At 41.1% G+C, this 24,643-nt stretch overlaps 2 protein-coding genes across 2 annotated transcripts; both read left to right on the top strand.

The window, feature by feature from the left end:
* Positions 1-130: 130 nt before the first annotated feature.
* LOC115138698 (cofilin-2) lies at positions 131-4,652 on the top strand. Its single transcript, XM_029675821.2, has 4 exons — positions 131-312; positions 2,359-2,666; positions 3,010-3,086; positions 3,467-4,652. Exons 1-4 carry the CDS (start codon positions 310-312, stop codon positions 3,577-3,579), a joined length of 501 nt encoding a protein of 166 aa, XP_029531681.1. The 5' UTR covers positions 131-309; the 3' UTR covers positions 3,580-4,652.
* A 12,323-nt stretch (positions 4,653-16,975) lies between these two features.
* snx6 (sorting nexin 6) lies at positions 16,976-24,599 on the top strand. The gene is made up of 14 exons (XM_029675819.2): positions 16,976-17,033; positions 17,201-17,251; positions 18,084-18,188; positions 19,944-20,054; positions 20,321-20,442; positions 20,665-20,788; positions 20,992-21,087; positions 21,370-21,475; positions 22,271-22,346; positions 22,446-22,485; positions 22,690-22,776; positions 22,995-23,154; positions 23,353-23,438; positions 23,532-24,599. Exons 1-14 carry the CDS (start codon positions 17,028-17,030, stop codon positions 23,583-23,585), a joined length of 1,224 nt encoding a protein of 407 aa, XP_029531679.1. The 5' UTR covers positions 16,976-17,027; the 3' UTR covers positions 23,586-24,599.
* Positions 24,600-24,643: the final 44 nt, after the last annotated feature.

The raw sequence follows: 24,643 nt of genomic DNA, 5'->3' as shown, positions 1-24,643 counted from the left end.
ACCTCACTGAGATAAAATGGGCTCAATATTTTGTAGGGTTAGAGAGAACTTAAATTTCCTGGCGGGGAAGTTGGTTTGCCGGAGTGAAGTGTAGAAATCCGCAAGTGAATTTAGCTTTATTGTTAACCGTAAGTCACAGGACAAATTCCCCTTCGAATCGCACTGCTGATCCCGCCCGCCGCAAGTGCAGTGGCTCATACTCGCGCGCACCGTACCCCCACCCGGTCAGGACGTTCATTCCCATATCGCTTTACCCCTAAAGATTTCCCCACATAATAGAAAATCTCACAGGACCGACGATCTTACAACATGGTAGGATAATTTACTCTTCTAGTTGAGTGCTGAAACTACTCGTAGTTTCTAGTTGAGTGATGATTTTAACTTTTTGTAACTTTGTTGCAACATTGGGCAGTGTTCGACATTTGCTTGCTTGCTTACGCACCAACGTTTTGATTGCTGGTTACAGTTCTACATTCCGCAGTGGTGCGCTATAGCTACAATGTTTGTTCTATATATATATACGTGATTTCGTTTGTAAAATCAGTTCCAATTTAGGATTGTTACAGGGCCTGCATCCCCAGGCGGCCATTTTAACCTAATTATAGCGCAGTCCGGTATCTAACTAACGTTTCTCACTCTACCACTGACAGTTACCTTCATGATCTGAAAGTTTAGCCAAGTTGGCTGGCTAACTAATAACATAGCTAGCTACCTGATAGCAATTATGTTTTCTACACGACAAGCTACCTTTAATGATTGGGACTATCTAACGTCAACTTGTAATGGTCTTGCCTGCCTCCTGTTTTGTTTGATTGCACTCAAGCCAATACGCCCATGCGGATTTCCACGCTTTTTTGACAGTGGAAACTAGCAAGCATTTGCAAGCCAATATTGTTCCCATAGGTACTGGTTTACTGGAGTGGGCCTAACCGACTAAACAATATAGTTGAGTGGGGACTAGTGTGTGCGCACTGGAGCTCCGAAGTCACACACAATTATTTCAGGACCTAAAAGACAAGTCTGCAATTGCAGGCTATGCTTTGCGTGCTCAAATCAGTCGTTTTTCAAAACGTCATTTTGTGACGTCGAAACTCCAGTCTGCCCATACTGATCGCACCTCAACACAACTCGTGGAGTTGAGTTTAATCGGATACCGTGGGCTTTGACACATGCACATGTTGCTATACACCAAGCGAGTTACCTGTCTCATTCACTGACGGTTGACAGTGTGGTGGTCACTAACTAGTCACTGGTCAGCGAGTTTCGTGCACTCTTTTGATATATTGAGGGTGGCTAATCAGCAGTCACCATGGTTGGAATGTCTTATATTGCCACAGCTTGGCTTTCTGGTCCGATTGTCATCTTTAATAGAGAGAACACTTTGGCCAGCTAACATAGCAGCCTATGTAGCCCAAAGGCCGGTAGATGGCGATATTGTTGATCCAAACGCATTTGTATGCAGTCGGTAATACACTCCTATACCCGTACCTAAAACGTTCTCCATTCAGGCTGAAAAGTCTTCGATTTCCTCCTTAACTACATTTACTGGCGACAAGACTGTTAAATATGTGTACTTTATGAAACACCATTTCCACCACTATGCTAATGTTACATCCTGATGTTGCCCCCTGCTTTCAGCCAAAGTTAACAACGGACTGCTGCAAGCTAATTGGCTGAACGCGATTCGCAACATCCAGGACCAGCATTTCTAGGCGCATTAGCACTTTAGCATTGTGGTGGAAATTTGAGTCTCGTAAATAAAGTACGCATATTTTCAGTTTTTTAAATCTACTCCAGGACAAAAGAAAAAGGGTGATATACAAATAACAAAAAATCTATGCCTTTGTAGCCTGAATCGAGAATGTGTTAGGTACGAACCGGTCCGAGGGGGATATGAGTGTATTGCCGGCTGCATACAATGCTTTTGGACGGTAAAATGAAACCATCAATACGCCATCTGCCGGCCTTTAGCCTGCAGCCTATGCAAAATGACTCGGCATGGCGGTAGGTAGTGTCAGAGTGAAATGATGTTGATTCATTGTGTGTCAAAGGAAAGAAAGGCTATGATCAATGCTGCAGTCACTCTGTCTGCATGACTACTGATAGCTAGCTACATACTGTTTGTGTGAAGGTTTGAATTTCCAATGCCTTGTGAAGGAAAGCATTTCCCATCTCCATGCTGTTAGCTATAGGCCTAGATTCAATGTCTACATCATAAATAAACAGTATGTCTTTGTGTTTACTAGCTATTGAAGAGGCAACAACAATAATCTAGGCTGCTATATCATCTGGTTCACATTTGAGTTCTAAATCACACCTTGAATGAACCTTGTATATCATCCTCCCCTCTTTCCACAGGCCTCAGGTGTCACTGTCAACGATGAAGTCATCAAGGTCTTCAATGACATGAAGGTCAGGAAGTCATCCTCTACCGAAGATGTAAAAAAGCGTAAAAAGGCTGTGCTGTTTTGCCTCAGCGATGACAAGAAGAAGATCATCGTAGAGGAGGGCAAGTGGATCCTCGTTGGTGACATTGGGGAGTCGGTGGACGATCCATACGCATGTTTCGTCAAGCTTTTACCGCTCAACGATTGCAGATACGGCTTATACGATGCCACATATGAAACAAAAGAATCCAAGAAAGAAGATCTGGTATTCATATTTTGGTAAGTTTGTACGTTGCCCTTTGTTAGTTTGAAAGGTGCAAAGCTGCTGTCAATAATGTTTTTTAAAAGCCTATATTCCCTAGCTTGGCTGGGGTGTCTTTTGGTATGTACCCTAGATCAGTGGCTGTGTCAACCACTGGTTCAATCGCTGGGATCTGACACTGAATTAGTCAATTCATATTAAGTGTTGTGCAGGAGGACCATAGCTTGGTGGTCCCTGCTATAAAAAGTTTGAGAAACAGAAACATTGCTGCTGCTTTCATTTGTGTGGTATGGATTACTATGGAATAAAGCCGTTATTCGCTAGGCTTGTTAAGTCATTGAGTTTCCCACCTCATTCCAGGGCACCTGAGGGTGCGCCCTTGAAAAGCAAGATGATCTATGCTAGCTCTAAAGATGCCATTAAAAAGAAGTTCACAGGTAAGTGAAAATTGCTATATACAATCACTATTTCTGTTCTGTTTGACCTGATATTCAATGATCGTGTGGTTCAGTAATTTATTCAGGTGATGTCAGAGAATCTTATCAACACTATCAAGTATTAATAACTACAAGTTATTTTCTTTTCGTATTCATGTTCTATGAAAGTGTCATGAATGTCGGTGTTGGCGTTTCACATTTTTCAAAATACCATTTAATTTCTACCCCGTTGATCCATTGAAAGTTTAGAGAAGAATGTGTGGGATCAAACTAAATTCCCCCAGACACCCCTGTAATTTTTGATAGTGCTTCCTTAGTATTCAACACAACAGTATAAAACAGATGGGAATTAACTTTATATACTCCCCTTTGTTTTTCAGGTATCAAACACGAATGGCAAGTCAACGGATTAGACGACATCCAGGACCGCGCCACCCTGGCAGACAAGTTGGGAGGAAACGTGGTGGTATCACTCGAAGGGTTACCATTGTAAACGGAAAATACTACGTGCCATCTGGATTCCAGACGCTTTCATCTTAGCAGCTGTATCTATAGCATTTGAATCTAAAGGAATAGCTTTAGGCTTTTTTGGTCTGTATTTTTTCCACACAATGGAAGGAGATCTCATTAACATATGCGAAAGCCTACAAGTTATTTTGCCAGAAAACTTCAACTCCTTTTTTTTTTTTCTTCTTACCTTCAAGGAATGATCACACATCACAGGTTTTTCCAAAACAAATATGAACAGCAACGCCACACTACCTGAGATGAATAACACTCCCACAATAAAAACATTAAAGATTAGCACTGTTTTTGCATTCTTCGCCACTTAAACAATGATGACTAAATGCTCAGTAGTATAGGGACATGGGAATGCTTTCTATAATGCCTTGACAGTCATATTCACTGCCTAGGTTACAGCTAATGGCAAGTATTTTGCACTCATGATGTTTTCATATGGCTGACTTATTTATTTACAATGTTCTATTTTATCCAATATGTTATTTGACATGGCAAAACACGTAATAGACTATGCATATACTAAGCACTTTGTTTATAGACTACAAAAGTTGAGGCAAAAAGGTCAAGAATAACTAAATAATATCTGTATTTATGTTAACTAGATAGAGATGTTACCAGTTTTCATTCCTTTTATGCATATGGACAAGAACAGATCAGTATTTGACTGTTCAATTGCAGCCTTACTTTCAGTTGAATGTACAGGACACCACAGTAAAGGGGGGTTGGTGCTTGCAGTTTTTTTTAACACTAAAATAAAGATATTTCAAATATATCAATAAAGATGGCAATATGTGCATTTGGAGCCTTAAGTGGAACATTGTTTTTGAGATTGGGCGAGGAGGTTGCCACTTTACAATAAAACCTTGTGGCAGATAACAGAAATAAGTGTCTTTTGTTCTGTGTGCATCTGTTCATCAGGAGGGCTGGGCAACAATAAAGAGATACGTGACTGATTTCCTCTAACAGAAAAGATCTGGTCTACATGCTGTGTTCTGCTACAATGTATTCGTTAATGTTTTATTCAATTAAACCGGATGCAGTGGGTGACGATTTTCTTGGCTCAGTTGAGAACAGTACGATGTTACGGAAAATTCAGATAGAAATATATTGTTTAGAATAGATAGCATTCTTTGTTGTGTAGAAGAGGGAATCATTTCAGTTCTATAATTTCTGTGTAAGGTGGTTTCTCTGATGCTTTTTATATGTAATGTCTACAGTCTTATAAGGGAAGCCAAGCTAGTAAGGCTATTTCTGTAGGAGTACAGTAAATCATTCATGACCGATCATACTGTATGTCATGGTGAATTGGAGTACTGTCAACTGTTTTTATTTGATTTAACTAGGCATTTGGTATTTTATTATTGCAAAAGCAGCAGCTACTCTTCCTGGGGTCCACACAAAATATGAAACATAATACAGAACATCATTAGACAAGAACAGCTCAAGGACAGAACTACATACATTTTTAAAATGCCACACGTAGCCTACATATCAATGCATACAAACAATCTAGGTCAAATAGGGGAGAGGTGTGGTGCCGTGAGGTGTTTATGTTTTTTGAAACCAGGTTTGCTGTTTATTAGAGCAATATGAGATGGTAGGAAGTTCCATGCAATAAGGGCTCTATATAATACTGTACGTTTTATTGAATTTGTTCTGGATTTGGGGACTATGAAAAGACGTCTGGTGGGATGTGTGTGTGTGTGTCAGAGCTGTCTGTAAGTTGACTATGCAAACAATTTGGGACTTTCAACCCAATGTTTCTTATAAAAAGAAGTGATGCAGTCAGTCTCTCAACTCTTAGCCAAGAAAGACTGGCAGCATAGCATTTATATCAGCCCTCATTACAATAAGAGTAAAACGTGCAGCTCTGTTCTGGGCCAGCTGCAGCTTAACTAGGTCTTTCCTTGCTGCACTGGACCACACGACTGGACAATAATCAAGATTCAACAAAACTAGAGCCTGCAGAACTTACTTTTTGGAATGTGGTGTCAAAAGCAGAGCATCTCTTTATTACGGCTAGACCTCTCCCCATCTTTGCAAACATTGAATCTATATGTTTTGACCATGACAGTTTACAGTCTAAGGTAATGCCAAATAATGTAGTCTCCTCAACTTGTTCAACAGCCACACCATTCATTACCAGATTCAGCTGAGGTCTAGAACTTAAGGAATGATTTGTACCAAATACAATGCTCTTAGTTTTAGAGATGTTCAGGACCAATTTATTACTGGCCACCCATTCCAAAACAGAGTGCAACTCTTTAAGGGTTTCAGTGACTTCCTTAGCTGTGGTTGTTGATGCGTATATGGTTGAATCATCAGCATACATGGACACACATTCTTTGTTTAATGCCAGTGGCAGGTCATTGGTAAAAATAGAAAAGTGTAGAGGGCCTAGAGAGCTGCCTTGCAGTACACCACACTTTACATGTTTGACATTAGAGATGCTTCCATTAAAGAAACCCTTTGAGTTCTATTAGATAGATAGCTCTGAATCCACGATATGGCAGAGGTTGAAAAGCCATAGCACTTAAGTCTTTTCAACAACAGGTTATGGTCAATAATATCAAAGGCTGCACTGAAATATAACAATACAGCTCCCACAATCTTCTTACTATCAATTTCTTTCAACCAATCATCATTGATTGTACTGCACTGACATCATTTGTGTCAGTGCAGTACATGTTGAGTGCCCTTCTCTATAAGCATGCTGAACATCTTTTGTTAATTTGTTTACAGAGAAATAGCATTGTATTTGGTCAAACACAATTTTTTCCAACAGTTTGCTAAGAGCTGGCAGCAAGCTTATAGGTCTGCTGTTAGAACCAGTAAATGCTGCTTTACCACTCTTGGAGACAGAATTACTTTGTCTTCCCTCCAGACCTGAGGACAAAGACTCCTCTAGGCTCAGATTAAAAATATGACAGATAGGAGTGGCTGTAGAGTCAGCCACCATCCTCAGTAGCTTTACATCTAAATTGTCAATGCCAGGAGGTTTGTCATTATTGATTGTTAACTATTTTTCCACCTCTCCCACACTAACAAAATTCAAACTTACACAGCTTTTCTTTCATGATTTGTTTTTTTATGCATGAATATAATAAGTTTGCCCACTTTGCCAATGAAATAAACATTAAAATAATTGGCAACATTAAATGGTTTTGTGATGAATAAGCCATCTGATTCGATGAAAGATGGAGTTGAATTTGTCTTTCTGCCCATAATGTCATTGAAAGTACTCCAAAGTTTTTTTTACATCATTCTTTATATCATTGATCTTGGCTTCAAAATAAAGTTTCTTCTTCTTTTGTTGAGTTTAGTCACATCATTTCTTAATTTGCAGTAAATGAGACAGTCAGATGTACAGCCAGACTTATTAGCCACTCCTTTTGCCCCATCTCTTTCAACCATACAGTTTTTCAATTCCTCATCAATCCATGGAGCCTTAACAGTTCTAACAGTTTCTTAACAGGTACATGTTTATCAATAATTGGAAGAAGCAATTTCATAAATTCATCAAGTGCAGAGTCTGGATGCTCCTCATTAATCACATCAGACCAACAAATATTGTTTAACTGACCAGCTAGTCAATTAAGAACAAATTCTTATTTTACAATGACGGCTTACCCCGGACAAACCCTCCCCTAACCCGGACAACGCTGGGAAAATTGTGCGCCGCCCTATGGGACTCCCAATCATGGCCGGTTGTGATACAGCCCGGAATTGAACCAGGGTCTCTAGTGACGCCTCTAGCACTTAGATGCAGTGCCTTAGACTGCTGTGCCACTCTGGAGCCAACTGTAATTTGAACATCTATTAACTCGTATTTGTAATTTATTTTATACAGCGATCTTTCAACCTTAACACTAATAGTACTGCAGCTTCCCGAATGAATGTAGCCAGCTTTTCGTAAGCTCTAAGTTTTAATGAACAGCCAGTCCGGTTGTTCCCGGTCCCTTCATTTGAGCAGGGCCGAGTGTTTCTAGGAGAGAGAGCAGACCGATGTGTCTTCTACTGCAACTGGGCTGGGGGCCAGGCCTGCTGCTTGTTCCCTGTGGAGAATTTGATCTGCAGGCAGTGAGCAATCCTCTGCTGGTCAGAGCTATTTATGGCCAACACATGCTTTTGTGTCTTGTCGTCGTTGTCCACAAATGGCAAAACGGACAAGTTTCCAAAGAGCAATGAAAGGGAAGCCCTGTTAGAGGAGGAGAGCAGGCAGTTAGAGTACACACGCCCACTGCCCCTACCAAGAATGTGTTTCACACTCAAGGAACAGAATAGGAAAGGAAAGAAAGGAATGGAAAAACATTGAAAAAATCCTTGAAGTATTATAAGATGTAAACCCTGCTTATGGGAACTATATACAGTTGAAGTCGGAAGTTTACATACACTTAGGTTGGAGTCATTAAAACTCAGTTTTCAACCACTCCACAAATTTCTTGTTAACAACTATAGTTTTGGCAAGTTGATTAGGACATCTACTTTGTGCATGACACAAGTTATTTTTCCAACAATTGTTTGCAAACAGATTATTTCACTTAAAATTCACCCTATCACAATTCCAGTGGGTCAGAAGTTTACATACACTAAGTTGACTGTGCCTTTAAACAGCGTGGTAAATTCCAGAAAATGATGTCATGGCTTTAGAAGCGTCTGACAGGCTAATTGACATAATTTGAGTCAATTGGAGGTGTACCTGTGGATATATTTCAAGGCCTACCTTCAAACTCAGTGCCTCTGTGCTTGACATCATGGGAAAATCAAAAGAAATCAGCCAAGACCTCAGAAAAAATTGTAGACCTTCACAAGTCTGGTTCATCCTTGGGAGCAATTTCCAAACGCCTGAAGGTACCACGTTCATCTGTACAAACAATAGTACACACATAAACACCATGGGACCAAGCAGCCATCATACCGCTCAGGAATCCTAGAGATGTGTCTCCTAGAGATTAACGTACTTTGGTGTAAAAAGTGCAAATCAATCCCAGAACAACAGCAAAAGACCTTGTGAAGATGCTGGAGGAAACAGGTACAAAAGTATATCCACAGTAAAACGAGTCCTATATCGACATAACCTGAAAGGCCGCTCAGTAAGGAAGAAGCCACCCCTCCAAAACCGCCATAAAAAAGCCAGACTACGGTTTGCAACTGCACATGGAGAAATGTCCTCTGGTCTGATGAAACAAAAATAGAACTGTTTGGCCACAATGACCATTGTTATGTTTCGAGGGAAAAGGGGCATGCTTGCAAGCCGAAGAACACCATCCCAACCGTGAAGCACAGGGTTGGCAGCATCATGGTGTGGGGTGCTTTGCTGCAGGAGGGACTGGTGCACTTCACAAAATAGATGGCATCATGAGGGCGGAAAAATTATGTGGATATATTGAATCAACATCTCAAGACATCAGTCTAGAAGATAAAGCTTGGTCGCAAATGGGTCTTCCAAATGGACAATGACCCCAAGCATAATTCCAAAGTTGTGGCAAAATGGCTTAAGGACAAAAAAGTCAAGGTATCGGAATGGTCATCACAAAGCCCTGACCTCAATCCTATAGAACATTTGTGGGCAGATCTGAAAAAGTGTGTGCGAGCAAGGAGGCCTACAAACCTGACTCAGTTACACTAGCTCTGTCAGGAGGAATGGGCCAAAATTCACCCAACTTATTGTGGGAATCTTGTGGAAGGCTACCTGAAACATTTGACCTAAGTGAAGCAATTTAAAGGCAATGCTACCAAATACTAATTGAGTGGATGTAAACTTCTGACCCACTGGGAATGTGATGAAAGAAATAAAAGCAGAAAGAAATAATTATCTCTACTATTATTCTGACATTTCACATTCTTAAAATAAAGTGGTGATCCTAACTGACTTAAGACAGGGAATTTTTACAAGGATTAAATGTCAAGAGTTGATAAACTGAGTTTAAATGTATTTGGCTAAGATGTATGTAAACTTCCGACTTCAAATGTACATATGTTAAACAAAGTGCTTTCATGACAACTCAGAAAATATGTCAGGACAAGTGAGCTGAAAATAAAAAAGTGGCTCTCAACAAAGATTGTCCATGCAAACAGGATGAGCACAGCCAGCCAGCACATGTAGGTTGTCATTCAGAATTATGATCATAGTTATATACATCATATACACTTAGTCACCTCCAAATTTTTTGGCATCCTTGATATAGATGAGCAAAAAAGACTATAAAATAAATAATACAAATAATGAGCTATATTGTATGCAAAAAAGGGGGGGGGGGATTATATTGTTTTATGCTAATACATTTTCTCAGAGAAAGAGATTTTGTTTCAAAAGTAACATTTTGTTTTCTCAAAAAGATACACTACCATTCATTCAAAAGTTTGGGGTCTCTTAGAAATGTCCTTGTTTTTGAAAGAAAAGCAATTTTTTTGTCCATTAAAATAAAAATAAAAAAATAAAATAAAATAACATCAAATTTATCAGAAATACAGTGTAGACATTGTTAATGTTGTAAATGACTGAAAATGGCTGATTTTTAATGGGATATGTACATAGGCATACAGAGGCCCATTATCAGAAACCATCACTACTGTGTTCCAATGGCACGTTGTGTTAGCTAATCCAAGTTTATCATTTTAAAAGGCTGATTGATCATTAGAAAACCCTTTTGCAATTATGTTAGCACAGCTGACAACTGTCATGCTGATTAAAGAAACAATAAAACTGGCCTTCTTTAGACGAGTTGAGTATCTGGAGCATCAGCATTTGTGGGTTCGATTACAGGCTGAAAATGGCCAGAAACAAATAACTTTCTTTCTTCTGAAACTCGTCAGTCTATTCTTGTTCTGAGAAATTAAGGTTATTCCATACGAGAAATTGACAAGAAACTGAAGATCTCGTACAATGCTGTGTACTACTCCCTTCACAGAACAGTGTGAACTGGCTCTAACCAGAACAGAAAGAGGAGTGGGAGGCCCCAGTGCACAACTTGCATCCTGTAGCTCTAACTCCAAAAGGTTTTGGGACACTGTAAAGTCCATGGAGAACAAGGGCACCTCCTCCCAGCTGCCCAGTGCACTGAGGCTAGGCAACACGGTCACTACCGATAGATCCATGATAATCGAAAATGTCAATAAGCATTTCTCTACTGCTGATCATGCTTTCCTCCAGGCTACCCCAACCCCGGCCAACAGCTCCGCACCCCCCGCAGCTACTTGCCCGATCCTCCCCAGCTTCTCCTTCACCCAAATCCAGATAGCAGATGTTCTGAAAGAACTGCAAAACCTGGACCAGTACAAATCAGCTGGGCTAGACAATTTGGACCCTCTCTTTCTAAAATTATCAGCTGCCATTGTTGCAACCCCTATTACCAGTCTGTTCAACCTTTCTTTCGTATCGTCCGAGATCCCTAAAGATTGGAAAGCTGCCACGGTCATCCCCCTCTTCAAAGGGGGTGACACTCTAGACCCAAACTGTTACAGACCTAGGTCCATCCTGCCCTTTCTAAAGTCTTTGAAAGCCAAGTTCATAAACAGATCACTGACCATTTCGAATCCCACCGTACCTTCTCCGGTGTGCAATCCGGTTTCCGAGCTGGTCATAGGTGCACCTCAGCCACACTCAAGGTACTAAACGATATCATAACCGCCATTGATAAAAGACAGTACTGTGCAGCCGTCTTCATCGACCTGGCCAAGGCTTTCGACTCTGTCAATCACCGTATTCTTATCGGCAGACTCAATAGCCTTAGTTTCTCAAATGACTGCCTCGCCTGGTTCACCAACTAATTCTCAGACAGAGTTCAGTGTGTCAAATCGGAGGGCCTGTTGTCCGGACCTCAGGCAGTCTCTATGGAGGTATCACAGGGTTCAATTCTCGGGCCGACTCTTTTCTCTGTATATATCAACGATGTTGCTCTTGCTGTGGGTGATTCCCTGATCCACCTCTACGCAGACGACGCCATTCTGTATACATCTGGCCCTTCTTTGGACACTGTATTAACTAACCTCCAAACGAGCTTCAATGCCATACAACACTCCTTCCGTGGCCTCCAACTGCTCTTAAACGCTAGCAAAACCAAATACATGCTTTTCAACCGTTCACTGCCCGCACCCACCCGCCCGACTAGCATCACTACTCTGGACGGTTCTGACCTAGAATACGTGGACGTCGGCTTTCTATTTCGCAACAAAGCCTCCTTCACTCACGCCGCCAAACTTACCCTAGTAAAACTGACTATCCTACCGATCCTCGACTTCGGCGATGTCATCTACAAAATAGCTTCCAATACTCTACTCAGCAAATTGGATGTAGTCTATCACAGTGCCATCCGTTTTGTTACCAAAGCGCCTTATACCACTCACCACTGCGACCTGTATGCTCTAGTCGGCTGGCCCTCGCTACATATTCGTCGCCAGACCCACTGACTCCAGGTAATCTATAAGTCTATGCTAGGTAAAGCTCCGCCTTATCTCAGCTCACTGGTCACGATAACAACACCCACCCGTAGCATGCGCTCCAGCAGGTATATCTCACTGATCATCCCCAAAGCCAACACCTACCTTTGGTCGCCATTCCTTCCAGTTCTCTGCTGCCAGTGACTACAACGAATTGCAAAAATCGATGAAGCTGGAGACTTACATTTCCCTCACTAACTTTAAACATCAGCTGTCTGAGCAGCTACCGATCGCTGCAGATGTACATAGTCCATCTGTAAATAGCCCACCCAATCTACCTACCTCGTCCCCATATTGTTTTTATTTACTTTGCTGCTCTTTTGCACACCAGTATCACTACTTACACATCATCAACTGCTCATCATCATCTGCTCATCTATCACTCCAGTGTTAATCTGCTAAATTCTAATTACTTTGCTACTGTGGCCTATTTATTGCCTTGGAGGCCCCGGGATGTGGCCCATCGCTCGAGGCCCCGGGCTCTGGCTCGTCGCTGGAGGCCCGGGCTGTGGCTCGTCGCTGGAGGCCCCGGACTGTGGCCCGTCGCTGGAGGCCCCGGACTGTGGCCCGTCGTTGGAGGTTCCGGACTGTTGCCGGGAGCTCTGGACTGGGTACTGACGCTCTGGACTGCCGAGGCGCACTGTAGGCCTGGTGCGTAGTGCCGGCACTGGTGGTACCGGGCTGGGGACACGCACCTCAGGGCGAGTGCGAGGAGCAGGAACAGGGCGTACTGGACGCTGGAGGCGCACTGGAGGCCTGATGCGTGGTGCTGGTACTGGTGGTACCGGGCTGGTGACACGCAGCTTAGGGCGAGTGCAGGGAGGAGGAACAGGGTGTACTGGACCCTGGAGGCGCACTGGAGGCCTGATGCGTGGTGCCGGTACTGGTGGTACCGGGCTGGTGACACGCACCTCAGGGCGAGTGCGGGGAGGAGGAACAGGGTGTACTGGACGCTGGAGGTGCACTGGAGGCCTGATGCGTGGTGCCGGTACTGGTGGTACCGGGCTGGTGACACGCAGCTTAGGGCGAGTGCAGGGAGGAGGAACAGGGTGTACTGGACCCTGGAGGCGCACTGGAGGCCTGATGCGTGGTGCCGGTACTGGTGGTACCGGGCTGGTGACACGCACCTCAGGGCGAGTGCGGGGAGGAGGAACAGGGCGTACTGGACCCTGGAGGTGCACTGGAGGCCTGATGCGTGGTGCCGGTACTGCTGGTACCGGGCTGGTGACAAGCACCTCAGGGCAAGTGCGGGGAAGAGGAACAGGATGTACTGGACCCTGGAGGCGCACTGGAGGCCTGGTGCGTGGTGCCGGAACTGGTGGTACCGGGCTGGTGACACACACCTCAGGGCGAGTGCGGGGAGGAGGAACAGGGCGTACTGGACCCTGGAGGCGCAATGGAGGCCTGGTGCGTGGTGCCGGAACTGGTGGTACCGGGCTGGTGACACGCACCTCAGGGCGAGTGCGGGGAGGAGGAACAGGGCGTACTGGGCTCTGGAGGTGCACAGGAAGCCTGGTGCGTGGTGTTGGCACTGGTGGTACTGGGCTGGTGACACACACCTCAGGGCGAGTGCAGGGAGGAGGCACAGGATACACTGGACCATGGAGACGCATTGGAGATCCAGAACATAGAGCTGGCTCAGTATGTCCTGGCTGGATGCCCATTCTAGCCCGGCAAATGCGAGGATCTGGAATAGAGCGCTCCAGGCTAGAATAGCACACTTGAGACACCATGCGCATCTCTGCATAACAAGGTGCCTAACCAGTTACACGCTCCCCACGGTAAGCACGAGGAGTTGGCTCAGGTCTCCTACCTGACTCAGCCAATCTCCTCGTGTGCCTCCTCCCAAAAACATCTTGGAGCTGCCTCTCGGGCTTCCGTGCTAGCCGTGTACCTTCATATCTTCGCTGTTCCTCTAATCTCCTGTATTTCTCCTCGTAGTATCGCCGTTCCACTTTCGCTGCTTCTAACTCCTCCTTAGGACAGCGATGCTCCCCCGGCTGTGTCCAGGGTCCTGCTCCATCTAATATCTCCTCCCAGGTCCATCTCCCCATTAAGCACTGTTCCTCCTTTTCACGCTGCTTGGTCCTTGTTTGGTGGATTATTCTGTCACGTTCATCATAACGAGGAAACCAAAGCGCAGCGTTAGATGAATACATTCTTCTTTATTTAGACGAAGAACACTAAACAAACTAACAAAACGACTGTGACGCTATTAGCAAGAGTGCTGACATGCATCTACACATAGACAATAACCCACAAAACCAAAATGGAAAATGGCAACCTAAATAGGATCCCCAATCAGAGACAACGATAAACAGCTGCCTCTGATTGGGAACCAATTCAGTCCACCATAGACCTACATTTCCCTAGACGAACCAAAACCCCATAGATATACAAAAAACCCTAGACAAGAAAAACACAGATACCACCCTCGTCACACCCTGACCTAACCAAAATAATAAAGAAAACAAAGATAGCTAAGGTCAGGTCGTGACATTAACAATGTCTACACTGTATTTCTGATCAATCTGATGTTATTTTAATGGACAAAAAATGTGCTTTTCTTTCAAAAACAAGGACATTTCTAAGTGACCACAAACTTTTGAACGGTAGTGTAGGTGTCAAAATTATTGCCACCCGATTTGTCATACTTTGTGCACCCTTCCCTTGCTAGGATAACAGCACTGAGCCCTTTTCAGTGTTTTATGAGATTGGAGAACACATTGGGAGGGATTCATTCCTCCATACAGAAGCAGGAAATCATGGCAGGCCCCAATACAGTTCATTAAGCGCAGATGAACTTAAGAAAGTAGAATGTTAATGCAGATTTTATTTTGTTTTATTTTATTTATAACAATCTTAAGGGTGCCAATAATTTTGACCCCTAATATTTGTTGTATTTTTTTGTATTACTTGTTAAACAAAATATCTTTCTCTAAGCAATTGTATTAGTGTAAAGTAATATAATTTCCACATTTATTTTAGCCTACAATGTAGCTCAGTATTTGTCATTTCTATTTTATACAGTTTTTTGCTCATCTGTATCAAGGCTACCAATAATTTTGGAGGTGACTGTAGAGTCAAACCTAGAAGTCAAACAAAACATCAGCGATGTAATGATGAAAGGGCATACATACTACAGTATCTAGTTGTGTGGATCAAATGGCAATGTATCGTTATGAAGCAACAAGGTGTTGTTACAGTTCTGCACCATGTCAAAACATGTTTCTCAATTTATAAGGATTGCAAAATAGAACAACAACACGCCTTGTTGATGCTGTGATAAAGTTACACTCACGTCTAGAATTGAAGCGATCCATTACATTGTGTGTGCGTGTTTTGTATAATTGCATCAAATCACATAAAGACACAATACATGTTTTGTAGTTAATATAATGAATATTTAAGATATTACTTTCAAGGTAAGAAAACGGAAAGATTTGATGCAGTTTATTACATGGTAATAACATGGCATCATACCAACACTCGCGGACTGTTTATCACCGTGTGAGTTTTGTGCCATCTAGTGGCTGTTATAATATATACATGCCAAAGCTTTATGTATGTCAACAAATTGTAGTCAGCACACAGAACAAAGTTCATACCACAACTGTGCCTCCAAGACAAGTTGTAGACTCGCCTCTTACCCCCTTTGCTTAATGCTGTCCAGTATATATTTTTCCTTCTGTTTCCCCCCTTTCACACCCAGCTAATGCAATTACAAAAACAACAGAACTAATATAATTTGAGGTCAGCTGTTGTGCACTGTCAGATTGTCGTTTATAACCATCATATTTAAAAGTACATATTCTGCCAAGTGTTAGGTAGAGAAGCAGATCAGTAGCCAGAAGATATTCTATTCCACTATATTCTTACAAAACATATTAGTTTAATTGATTTTGATGTAGCTATGGTAGCTATTGCACACATATGCATGCGTACACACACAAAAACACAAATGAATTAGGGAAAAAGTCATGAAATGCTAAGAATGATGGAAAACCTTTTGCTGTTGATTCTGAATCAATAGGTTATTTAGATTCTACATCACATGATCACTAACTCAGGGGGGTTAAGCACTGTGGCAGCCCTCATTCTCCACATACAACACCTGTTCTTTCAGTCACATTCTGTTAAAGGTCCCCAAAGCACACACATCCCTGGGTCGCTCCTCTTTTCAGTTCACTGCAGCTAGCGACTGGAACAAACACTCAAACTGGACAGTTTTATCTCAATCTCTTCATTCAAAGACTCCGGCATGGACACTCTTACTGACAGTTGTGGCTGCTTTGTATGATGTATTGTTGTCTCTACCTTCTTGACCTTTGTGCTGTTGACTTTGCCCAATGTTTGTACCATGTTTTTGTGTTGCTACCATGTTGTTGTCATGTTGTGTTGCTACCATGTTGTTGTCATGTTGTGTTGCTATCATGCTGTTTTGTCATGTGTTGCTGCATTGTTATGTTGTTGTCTTAGGTCTGTCTTTATGTAGTGTTGTCTCTCTTGTTGTGATGTGTGTTTTGTCCTATATTGTATTTATTTTTTATTTTTTTAAATCCCAGGCCCCGTCCCTGCAGGAGGCCTTTTGCCTTTTGGTAGGTCGTCATTGTAAATAAGAATTTGTTCTTAACTGACTTGCCTAGTTAAATAAATAAAAATATGATATGAACTAAGGTCAAAATTTGTGGTCTGTGCTGCTCAGCAAATGCAAATATAATCCCCAAAGGTCCAATAACTCAATTGGATCTATCCATAGACCTGCCTAGTCAATGTTTAAACCTTTAAAATTATTTTGTGAATGTGGTGGGATGAAATTGTAAGAGTGAAAATATTTGTAAGGGCCTATTAGTACCAGTCAAGTGGCTACTCTTGGCCCCACTTGGAGGTTTGGCTTGAAAGCTCCACGTTTTACCATCCCCACTGCGGCCTCGTCACGTGACGTCACACGACTTCCTCACTACTCCACCCGCAGCAGCCATGATGGTAGGTGTTATTCACAATTTACTCTAGCTAGCTAACCTTATTGTGTTATGTGTGCAGTCATCTGACACAGACACATTCATCAGTAAACGATGCTTACGGTAATGTAAACGTTAATGTGGCTAACGCATGTTGTCTTGTGCCGTCGTCTTCTGTTTAACGTTACCTAGCAAGAAGGGCTGGACGATGGTCCCGATTTCCTCTCGGAGGAGGACAGAGGAGTAAGTTTTTTTTTTCTTCTTAGATTAAAAAAAATATTTATCTTATTTGTCTCTGGTCGTAACAGTTAACTAGATTAGCTATTTGCTTTGTTGGTATTCTGCAGTAATTACTTATTGCATGATCTGATCAGCTGTTAGACAGGTGACAACTGACGTCAAATTGGTTGAATAGCTAACGTTAGGCTAAGTTAGCTACAGTAGTCAGCTTGCCCACATCAGAAGTCAGTTGACTTCCTAGCTGGCCAGCAACTGTTACAATCCAGTAGGTAGCGGCCTCTTGTTAATTGTGAACATACGTAACCTTATTTTAACTTCTCAAATAAGAAGTATATCGCCATTGCTAACTAGTAGCACACCCATCTAACTATGCACATGTATTAGCTTTCTGCTATTGTTTTGCTGGCTAGTTTGCAAGCTAAGCTAGGAAGTGCACAGCCATCATTTGACAGAGCTAACTAGCCGTTATGTAATTGTTGTGTCCTGTTGGAGCATTAGCTATGTAACTAGCAGGCATTGCATGATTGCCGTTCTGTTCATTCATTCAGAATGCTGAGCAATATTGTGCTAGCTTGCTAGTATAATTGGATAACAACAACATGACTTAGTAGGCAAACAAATGAGGAAGACTGCTGTCAACATTAGTTTAAAGATTCACATACCTTCTCATTTGTATTTTGGTATATCCCTCTCCTCCAAAAGGGGAAAAACAAGAAGTAAAGTCTTGCTATATCTATCATCTCTTTCTGTGGAATGTAGCCAGCTTTAGTTGTGGGGAATGGTGATTTGTAATTGGCTTGTCACTAAATACAATATCTATTACAATATTTTACAGCCTAGGGCAGTCAATGTTGACCTCCAAACTGATGCAACACTCCAAGTGGACATTTCGGATGCATTAAGTGAGCGGGACAAGGTTAAGTTTACTGTCCATACTAAGGTAAGGGAGTTTGCCTATTTGTCAATATTTCTTCCTGTTTGCCCTGACACTTTGCACATAAAATGGCAATAACACAGATAAAACAATGAGACAGATATTTCACTGGATGTATAAATGTGAAGCATCCGCTTGGCCGGCAGTGGGAGAAGATGGAACGAGATGGATTTTGCACTACATTTTGATAATTTTCTCATCGATTAAACATTTGATCTCAATTCAGTTTTCTGTTCCCAAAACTGGAATCTGTTATGAACAGAGTGCACTAAGTTATGTAGACTTTACCTGTTGCAAAAGTTTTAAAAAATTGCATTGTTTAGAAGGAGTTTGAAGGCGAATGGGGTTATTTCACACACACACTGCAAAGAGTAGGCGTTCCCTAACGGAAACATGCAGATGCATGCTAGAACGCACCAATAGGATCTTGCTTGTTCCCATTAGAAACGATAGGCTGTGGTCTCTTGGTTTAGTTATACAAATCTTGGCAATAATGTGCGTTTCTCTGGCTGTCTGAATTGAGACAGATGTCACATGACTTGCAAATATGTTCCTCCCCAGCAGTTGTGTTATCGCCACATTAATTTTGTCTTCTGAATCCTAAAATATGCATTGTTGAAGTCATGGAATGCAAATTAAGATCTGTGCATGATCACATTCCACTCCACTTCATTTTCAATGCAGAGAGAATTCCAGTAGTCATTACCTTACACTTTCAGTGTAACCTCATAATGTCATGGGTTTATGTTTTTACGGCAACTTTTATCATGTTGCAAGGACTCTTATGAAGGAAGGAATTCAATCATGATTGAAGGGGGTTAACCGTTGCCTTGACACTTCAGATCATTCTGATCCAGATCGTCTGGCTTTCCCCTTTTATTGAGCTGCACATTCTAATTGGCAGAAAGATATTTTTTAGAAGAGCCATAGATATGCCATACTCTATTCGGCTATGATTTTCAGTAGAATCCAATTCCCCTTGGACTGCTGCGCAGAAGAAATATGAGAAGCAAAAGATACAACTTTCTACAGTTTTCCCCTTCAGTTAACACTATCATTGTTTCATTCTACTGTGGGAACTATGATTGAATAAATGCAATATTAGCCACTTTCAATGTAATATAGCTAAACAAAACAAACTATGCAAGATTTAGTTTGCAAAACTAACTGTGCAAGGGATTTTCTTGTAGGCAGAGCGCATTGGAGTACGAGCATTGACAGGCACGGCTCAGGTCCATACTATACTTTGTCTGATTCTCTGTAATAATTGTATGGGAATAATGAATATTATTTTGTAAAGTGGTTTCTTGCATGAAACACATTTTCAGTCACCTCCTTGTCTGAAGGACAAGTGGATAAATAGGTTCATATCAAGCCCTGCATGTTTTTAGGTGTGTTTTTTTTTCAAGGTCTCGTGGACTGTAGGCATTGTAGACCACACATTGGCTGATACTGTAGGCTGAATGATAGAACAGCTATTTCCATGTTAAAATGTTATGGGATGTGTTTTTCTCCATTGTTTTTGATGGTAGGCCACTCTGGTATGCCTATATTATGATCAAATAGCCACAGTAGCCTACTTGGCCACTGTTAAAACGGTTACTTAAAGCGGGTACACCCTCTGTTCACAGTAAACACGTGCCATAAATTGCACAGAATTTTCACAACGTTCAAGTTTGTGCTCAGCAGACCTGCGATTTGCTCAGTGCAACAAAAAAAACATTGTTAGTGACATCTGATTTCTACTGTTTTGTTTCCCAGAGCACTCTTCCTAACTTCAAGCAGAATGAGTTTTCAGTGGTGCGGCAGCATGAGGAGTTCATCTGGCTTCATGACTCCTTTGTAGAGAATGAGGAGTATGCAGGCTACATTGTAAGTACTGAGCTCCATCAGAGGTACTCTGTGTTCGAGTCCCAAATGGCACCCTATAAAGTAGTGCACTATATAGGGAATAGGGTGCCATTTTGGGATGTTTTGGCTTTCAGGATAAGTACATAAACTTAGTGTTTTGTAAAACAATGTAATTATGAATTGTCAATCCCCTTTCTTATTCAAACTCCTTGGTTCCATGCAGTAATGAACTTAGCAAGATGTTCAATTTCAAACACTGTACTGATTCAAGTGTTGATTCCCTATAGATTCCCCCAGCCCCACCAAGACCTGACTTTGATGCCTCCAGAGAGAAGTTACAGAAACTAGGGGAAGGTGAAGGTTCCATGACCAAGGAAGAGTTCACCAAAATGAAACAGGAACTTGAAGCGTGAGTGATTTAAAGTTCATGGACGGGTTCATTAGGGCACGTTGTGTTTCTTAAGTTCAGATAGTACTACATTGTTTTAGTGTTTTCTTCAATTTTGTTCAAACTGAACATGACCCATGTTGCTCTGACGTTGTTTTTGTGTTTGAGTACAGTGGTTTGGTTGGGATAATTTGGTGTTATGAATACTATTGGTAATATCTAGGCTATGTCTGTGTGTTTCAGCGAATACTTGGCTATCTTCAAGAAGACAGTGGCGATGCATGAAGTGTTTCTTTGCCGTGTGGCTGCACATCCTGTCTTGAGGAAAGACTTGAACTTCCATGTGTTTTTAGAGTACAACCAAGATGTAAGTGGGTCATAATGACCAAATTAGGATTTTGGAGACGATTGTTGCTGTGGAGATGTTCTTAGACAAGCTCTCTCTCGTTTTCATGAACTTTAGATAACTCAAAAGGTTAGTTGGATGTGCCTGAAAACATTAGAATATGTCATTCCCTTACCATGTCTTAGTTTTATCATTGTCATTTTGTCCTTACCTTTTGTTCACAGCTAAGTGTACGAGGCAAAAACAAGAGGGAGAAGATGGAAGATTTCTTCAAGAATGTGGTGAAGTCTGCAGACGGTGTGTTAGTGGCAGGGGTGAAGGTGAGTTGGTTCGCTTTTCTATGTAAACCATTCGTCCACTCTTCTATGTAAATCCATTCAGCCAAGCAAATGGGTATTGAACTTGCTTTGAGTTGTATATTATAATGAAGGCACAACATAAGCATTTCACGACTTAAGCAATGTTTAAAAAACATTGTTCGCATCATGAATGGTGCTCACATTTGTGTAAACAAATTTGACAAATGCATTTCTTCCGATTTGTATTATTTCTAACAGTTATTACTTGTATAAAGTTTGATGTGATTGTCTTTTGGATTTCAGGATGTAGATGATTTCTTTGAGCATGAGAAGACATTCCTTTTAGAGTACCATAATCGTGTCAAAGATGCCTCCGCCAAATCTGATAGAATGATCAGGTCTCACAAAAGTAAGTCTCCTCTGTCGCATAATCTCCACGTGCTAGGTAAGCTTTTTGCTATATACATGGATTTTAATCAGTTACTGAGAATGAGATTGATTTGAGTAATTCCAATTGAAAGTGTTGAAATGCATTTTTCTTTTTTTTGTGAACTGTGAGTGGGACTGAGTCACTTTGGTATTATGTTTTAATGTTTGTGGAAACCAGCCTGTCTGTTTGTCCATGTGCTGTACATTGTATTTTACGTCTATTTTTTTGTTTTATATTAATTTGCTGACAAATATGGAAATGGGTAAGTTGTATGTTTATTTGTAGTTGGGTCAGTCAGTCTAAAAGTATTGGGGATGACAGCCGACTCATTTCGAAACTTTGTCATGTTCCATTTGTTTAAAAAAAAATATATTTAAATGATGAGGACAATATCTTGTATATATCCCAGGTAAGAGCCATGCCTTTAGTTTCGCGAATGAAAAGTTTGACAAAGCTTCAGGATACAAATTTCACTCAAATATATAGTCGTCTGTCATTCCCATGGATCAGACAGTACATCTGTCATGTCTTAAAGTCCGGTAAGAACTTTTATGTATTGTAATATACTTCATTTCCACAACATTAAAACGTGATACTATATTAGAAAAGTGACTCACTGCGTATTTGAAAATGTCCAGCTGCAGATATTATTTTCTAAAAGATCTATGCTTGCATTTTGTTCAATGCATTTTGTACATGATTGACAGACTGTCTGTGTTTATTAGTACGGGGGTTAGGTGTTATGTAATCTAAAGTTGTGTTCTTATTTTGCAGGTGCTGCAGATGATATCAATAGAATTGCCTCCACACTGTACACTTTAGGAACCCAGGACTCCACAGATGTGTGCAAGTATGGAACTAAATTATTTGTCCTTTTCTCCCCATATATTGTTTGCTGCCAAAAAGCTTTGATCCAACTGTAACTCAAATTCAACCCACTGTTTTCCAGATTTTTCTTGAAAGTCTCTGAACTGTTTGAGAAAACACGGGTATGTTTCTTTTTTGCCTGGTCTTTTGATTCTATGTATCACACAATTGTTGTGTACTAGCAATGTTCACTGAAGTTAATAACTAGGCCTATATTCACTACATGTCAAGTAGCTTCATCTATCAGCTGCAATGCAGATTCGCATCAATGACAAAATGAGTTTTGTCTGAAGTCTCACATTTCTGTTGGTGTCCTTCCTCTACAGAAAATAGAGGCTCGAGTGGCTGCGGATGAGGACCTGAAACTTGCAGACTTACTGAAGTATTACCTCAGGGAGTCGCAAGCTGCTAAGGTACAATATCTAACTTGACCCTGCTTTTTTTAATCATCAAACAATTATGATCAGATACGCTGGTCTGTTATCAGAGGTAGTATCTGCGCATTTCCTGAAGAAACGTCTCCTCAACCTCCATATGTTTGCATTTGTTGGTATTAATGGATTTTTCATCAGACAGTGTAGTGTTTATTATTATTAATGTGCAAAATGGAATCTGCTGTTTCTTTCTTAAGGATCTGTTGTACAGACGAGGGAGGGCCCTGGTTGATTACGAGAACGCAAACAAAGCTCTGGATAGAGCCAGGGCAAAGAACAAAGATGTGCTTCAGGCAGAGACCAGCCAGCAAGTGTGCTGTCAGAAATTTGAGAAAATCTCAGAGTCTGCAAAGCAAGGTACTTTATCCACTCGCATTTATATATTTTTATACTTGTTTAAGAGTATTAACAATACATTTAATACTTTTCCAAAAATTATTCCTCCCTATTGAAAATTAAATCAGAGTCCCAGGTTTTGCATATAAGAGAAGCTAAGCCAGATTCATGGATGTAGAGAAGTTAATCTGATAACGTTCTCTTTATTCCGGAGTACAGAGCTCATAGACTTCAAGACAAGACGAGTAGCAGCCTTCAGAAAGAACTTGGTGGAACTTGCTGAACTGGAACTCAAACATGCTAAGGTCATTTTGCATTACACATGGTTGTCTATTAAGACAGCCTAAACTGGTGCCTGTGCTTAGTAAAAGGCTGAACCTCTTTCTCTTTCTCCACAGGGTAATTTACAATTATTGCAAAGCTGTCTCGGAGTCCTCAAAGGAGACACTTAGGTCTTTGCTGAAGGTTCACTGTACAGGGCTTTCCCCGCTTTGGCCTGATCTTCACTGTGAAGATGGAAGAAAGAGCATATCTGGGGTCAGTTTGTTTTCAGGATGCCTGTTCGTAGTCATCACTACTACCAGAGACACCAAACTCCCTCCACAACTCCCACTAAAAGCTTGAGGAAGCCAGTGTGGAATACCTGCAAAATCCACACAGCACATGAATCTATAACTTTGTTTAATCACGTCAACTTTTTAATTGTTAACAATCATCGTTCTCGATGGGAATCTTCTCCCAATATATATCATGTCTGTCCAGATGTATTATTTGTTATTATTTTACTTAGAGTAATTGTTGAGGGCAATAGTTTCAGTAAAACTTTTCTGTGATGCTGCTCAGTTACTTTGTTCAAGATGAGCTGATTGTTACTATTATTAAAATGTATTGTCACTAAAAGCCTTGTAAATGTTGTATTAGTTCTTACTGTACTGCTAATGATCAAAACAATCTTTACTAATATTTTGTTTTGTTATTTTATACAAATCCTGTTAATTTTCATTCCAGACAAGTAATGCTTCAATATGTTTGCCTTAATGTAGATTAATCCTATCAAGTATTGTAAAAAAAAAAAAAAGAAAAAAAAGACCATAAATGGATAAGGTTGTTTTTGTTTTCCCCCAGATTTCTTTAAAGTGCTCTGTATATGAATGTTTTTTTCACTCTGTGACCAAAGCTTCCATTTATGTAGATGGAGAAATGCTGAAACAAACAGTAATAATGATAATTATGATAAAAAAAAAATATGAAAATATTAATAAATTATACTATTTACCTTAGAACCATTCTGAACATAATTTTATCTGTCTAGTTGTAATCCTTTCAGTTCTGTAGCGTTTATGACCCTGAGAAACATGGAAGAAAAGCCAGGGGAAGCCAATAGAAAATGTCTTTCAATATCATATTAAACTCGGTATCAACTGTTCATATTAAGGTTGAATAAAAAAAGATGGCCACTTTTCAAACCGCTTGTAGGCTTCTTTCACCCTGGAAATGTGTAGTGTATTAG

The sequence above is a fragment of the Oncorhynchus nerka genome, linkage group LG12, assembly GCF_034236695.1.
Source record: "Oncorhynchus nerka isolate Pitt River linkage group LG12, Oner_Uvic_2.0, whole genome shotgun sequence".
In the NCBI taxonomy this organism is placed as follows: Eukaryota; Metazoa; Chordata; class Actinopteri; order Salmoniformes; family Salmonidae; genus Oncorhynchus; species Oncorhynchus nerka.
Note: the sequence above shows the minus strand (reverse complement) of the source record. Positions and strands in the feature narration are given on the sequence as shown.

Excerpts from the sequence above, each read along its gene's own strand:
- LOC115138698 (XM_029675821.2), top strand. Across the intron at positions 2,667-3,009 it reads GATCTGGTATTCATATTTTG|GGCACCTGAGGGTGCGCCCT; the intron begins GTAAGTTTGTAC and ends ACCTCATTCCAG. Across the intron at positions 3,087-3,466 it reads CATTAAAAAGAAGTTCACAG|GTATCAAACACGAATGGCAA; the intron begins GTAAGTGAAAAT and ends TTTGTTTTTCAG.
- snx6 (XM_029675819.2), top strand. Across the intron at positions 20,789-20,991 it reads TTTTAGAGTACAACCAAGAT|CTAAGTGTACGAGGCAAAAA; the intron begins GTAAGTGGGTCA and ends TTTTGTTCACAG. Across the intron at positions 23,155-23,352 it reads CTCAGAGTCTGCAAAGCAAG|AGCTCATAGACTTCAAGACA; the intron begins GTACTTTATCCA and ends TCCGGAGTACAG.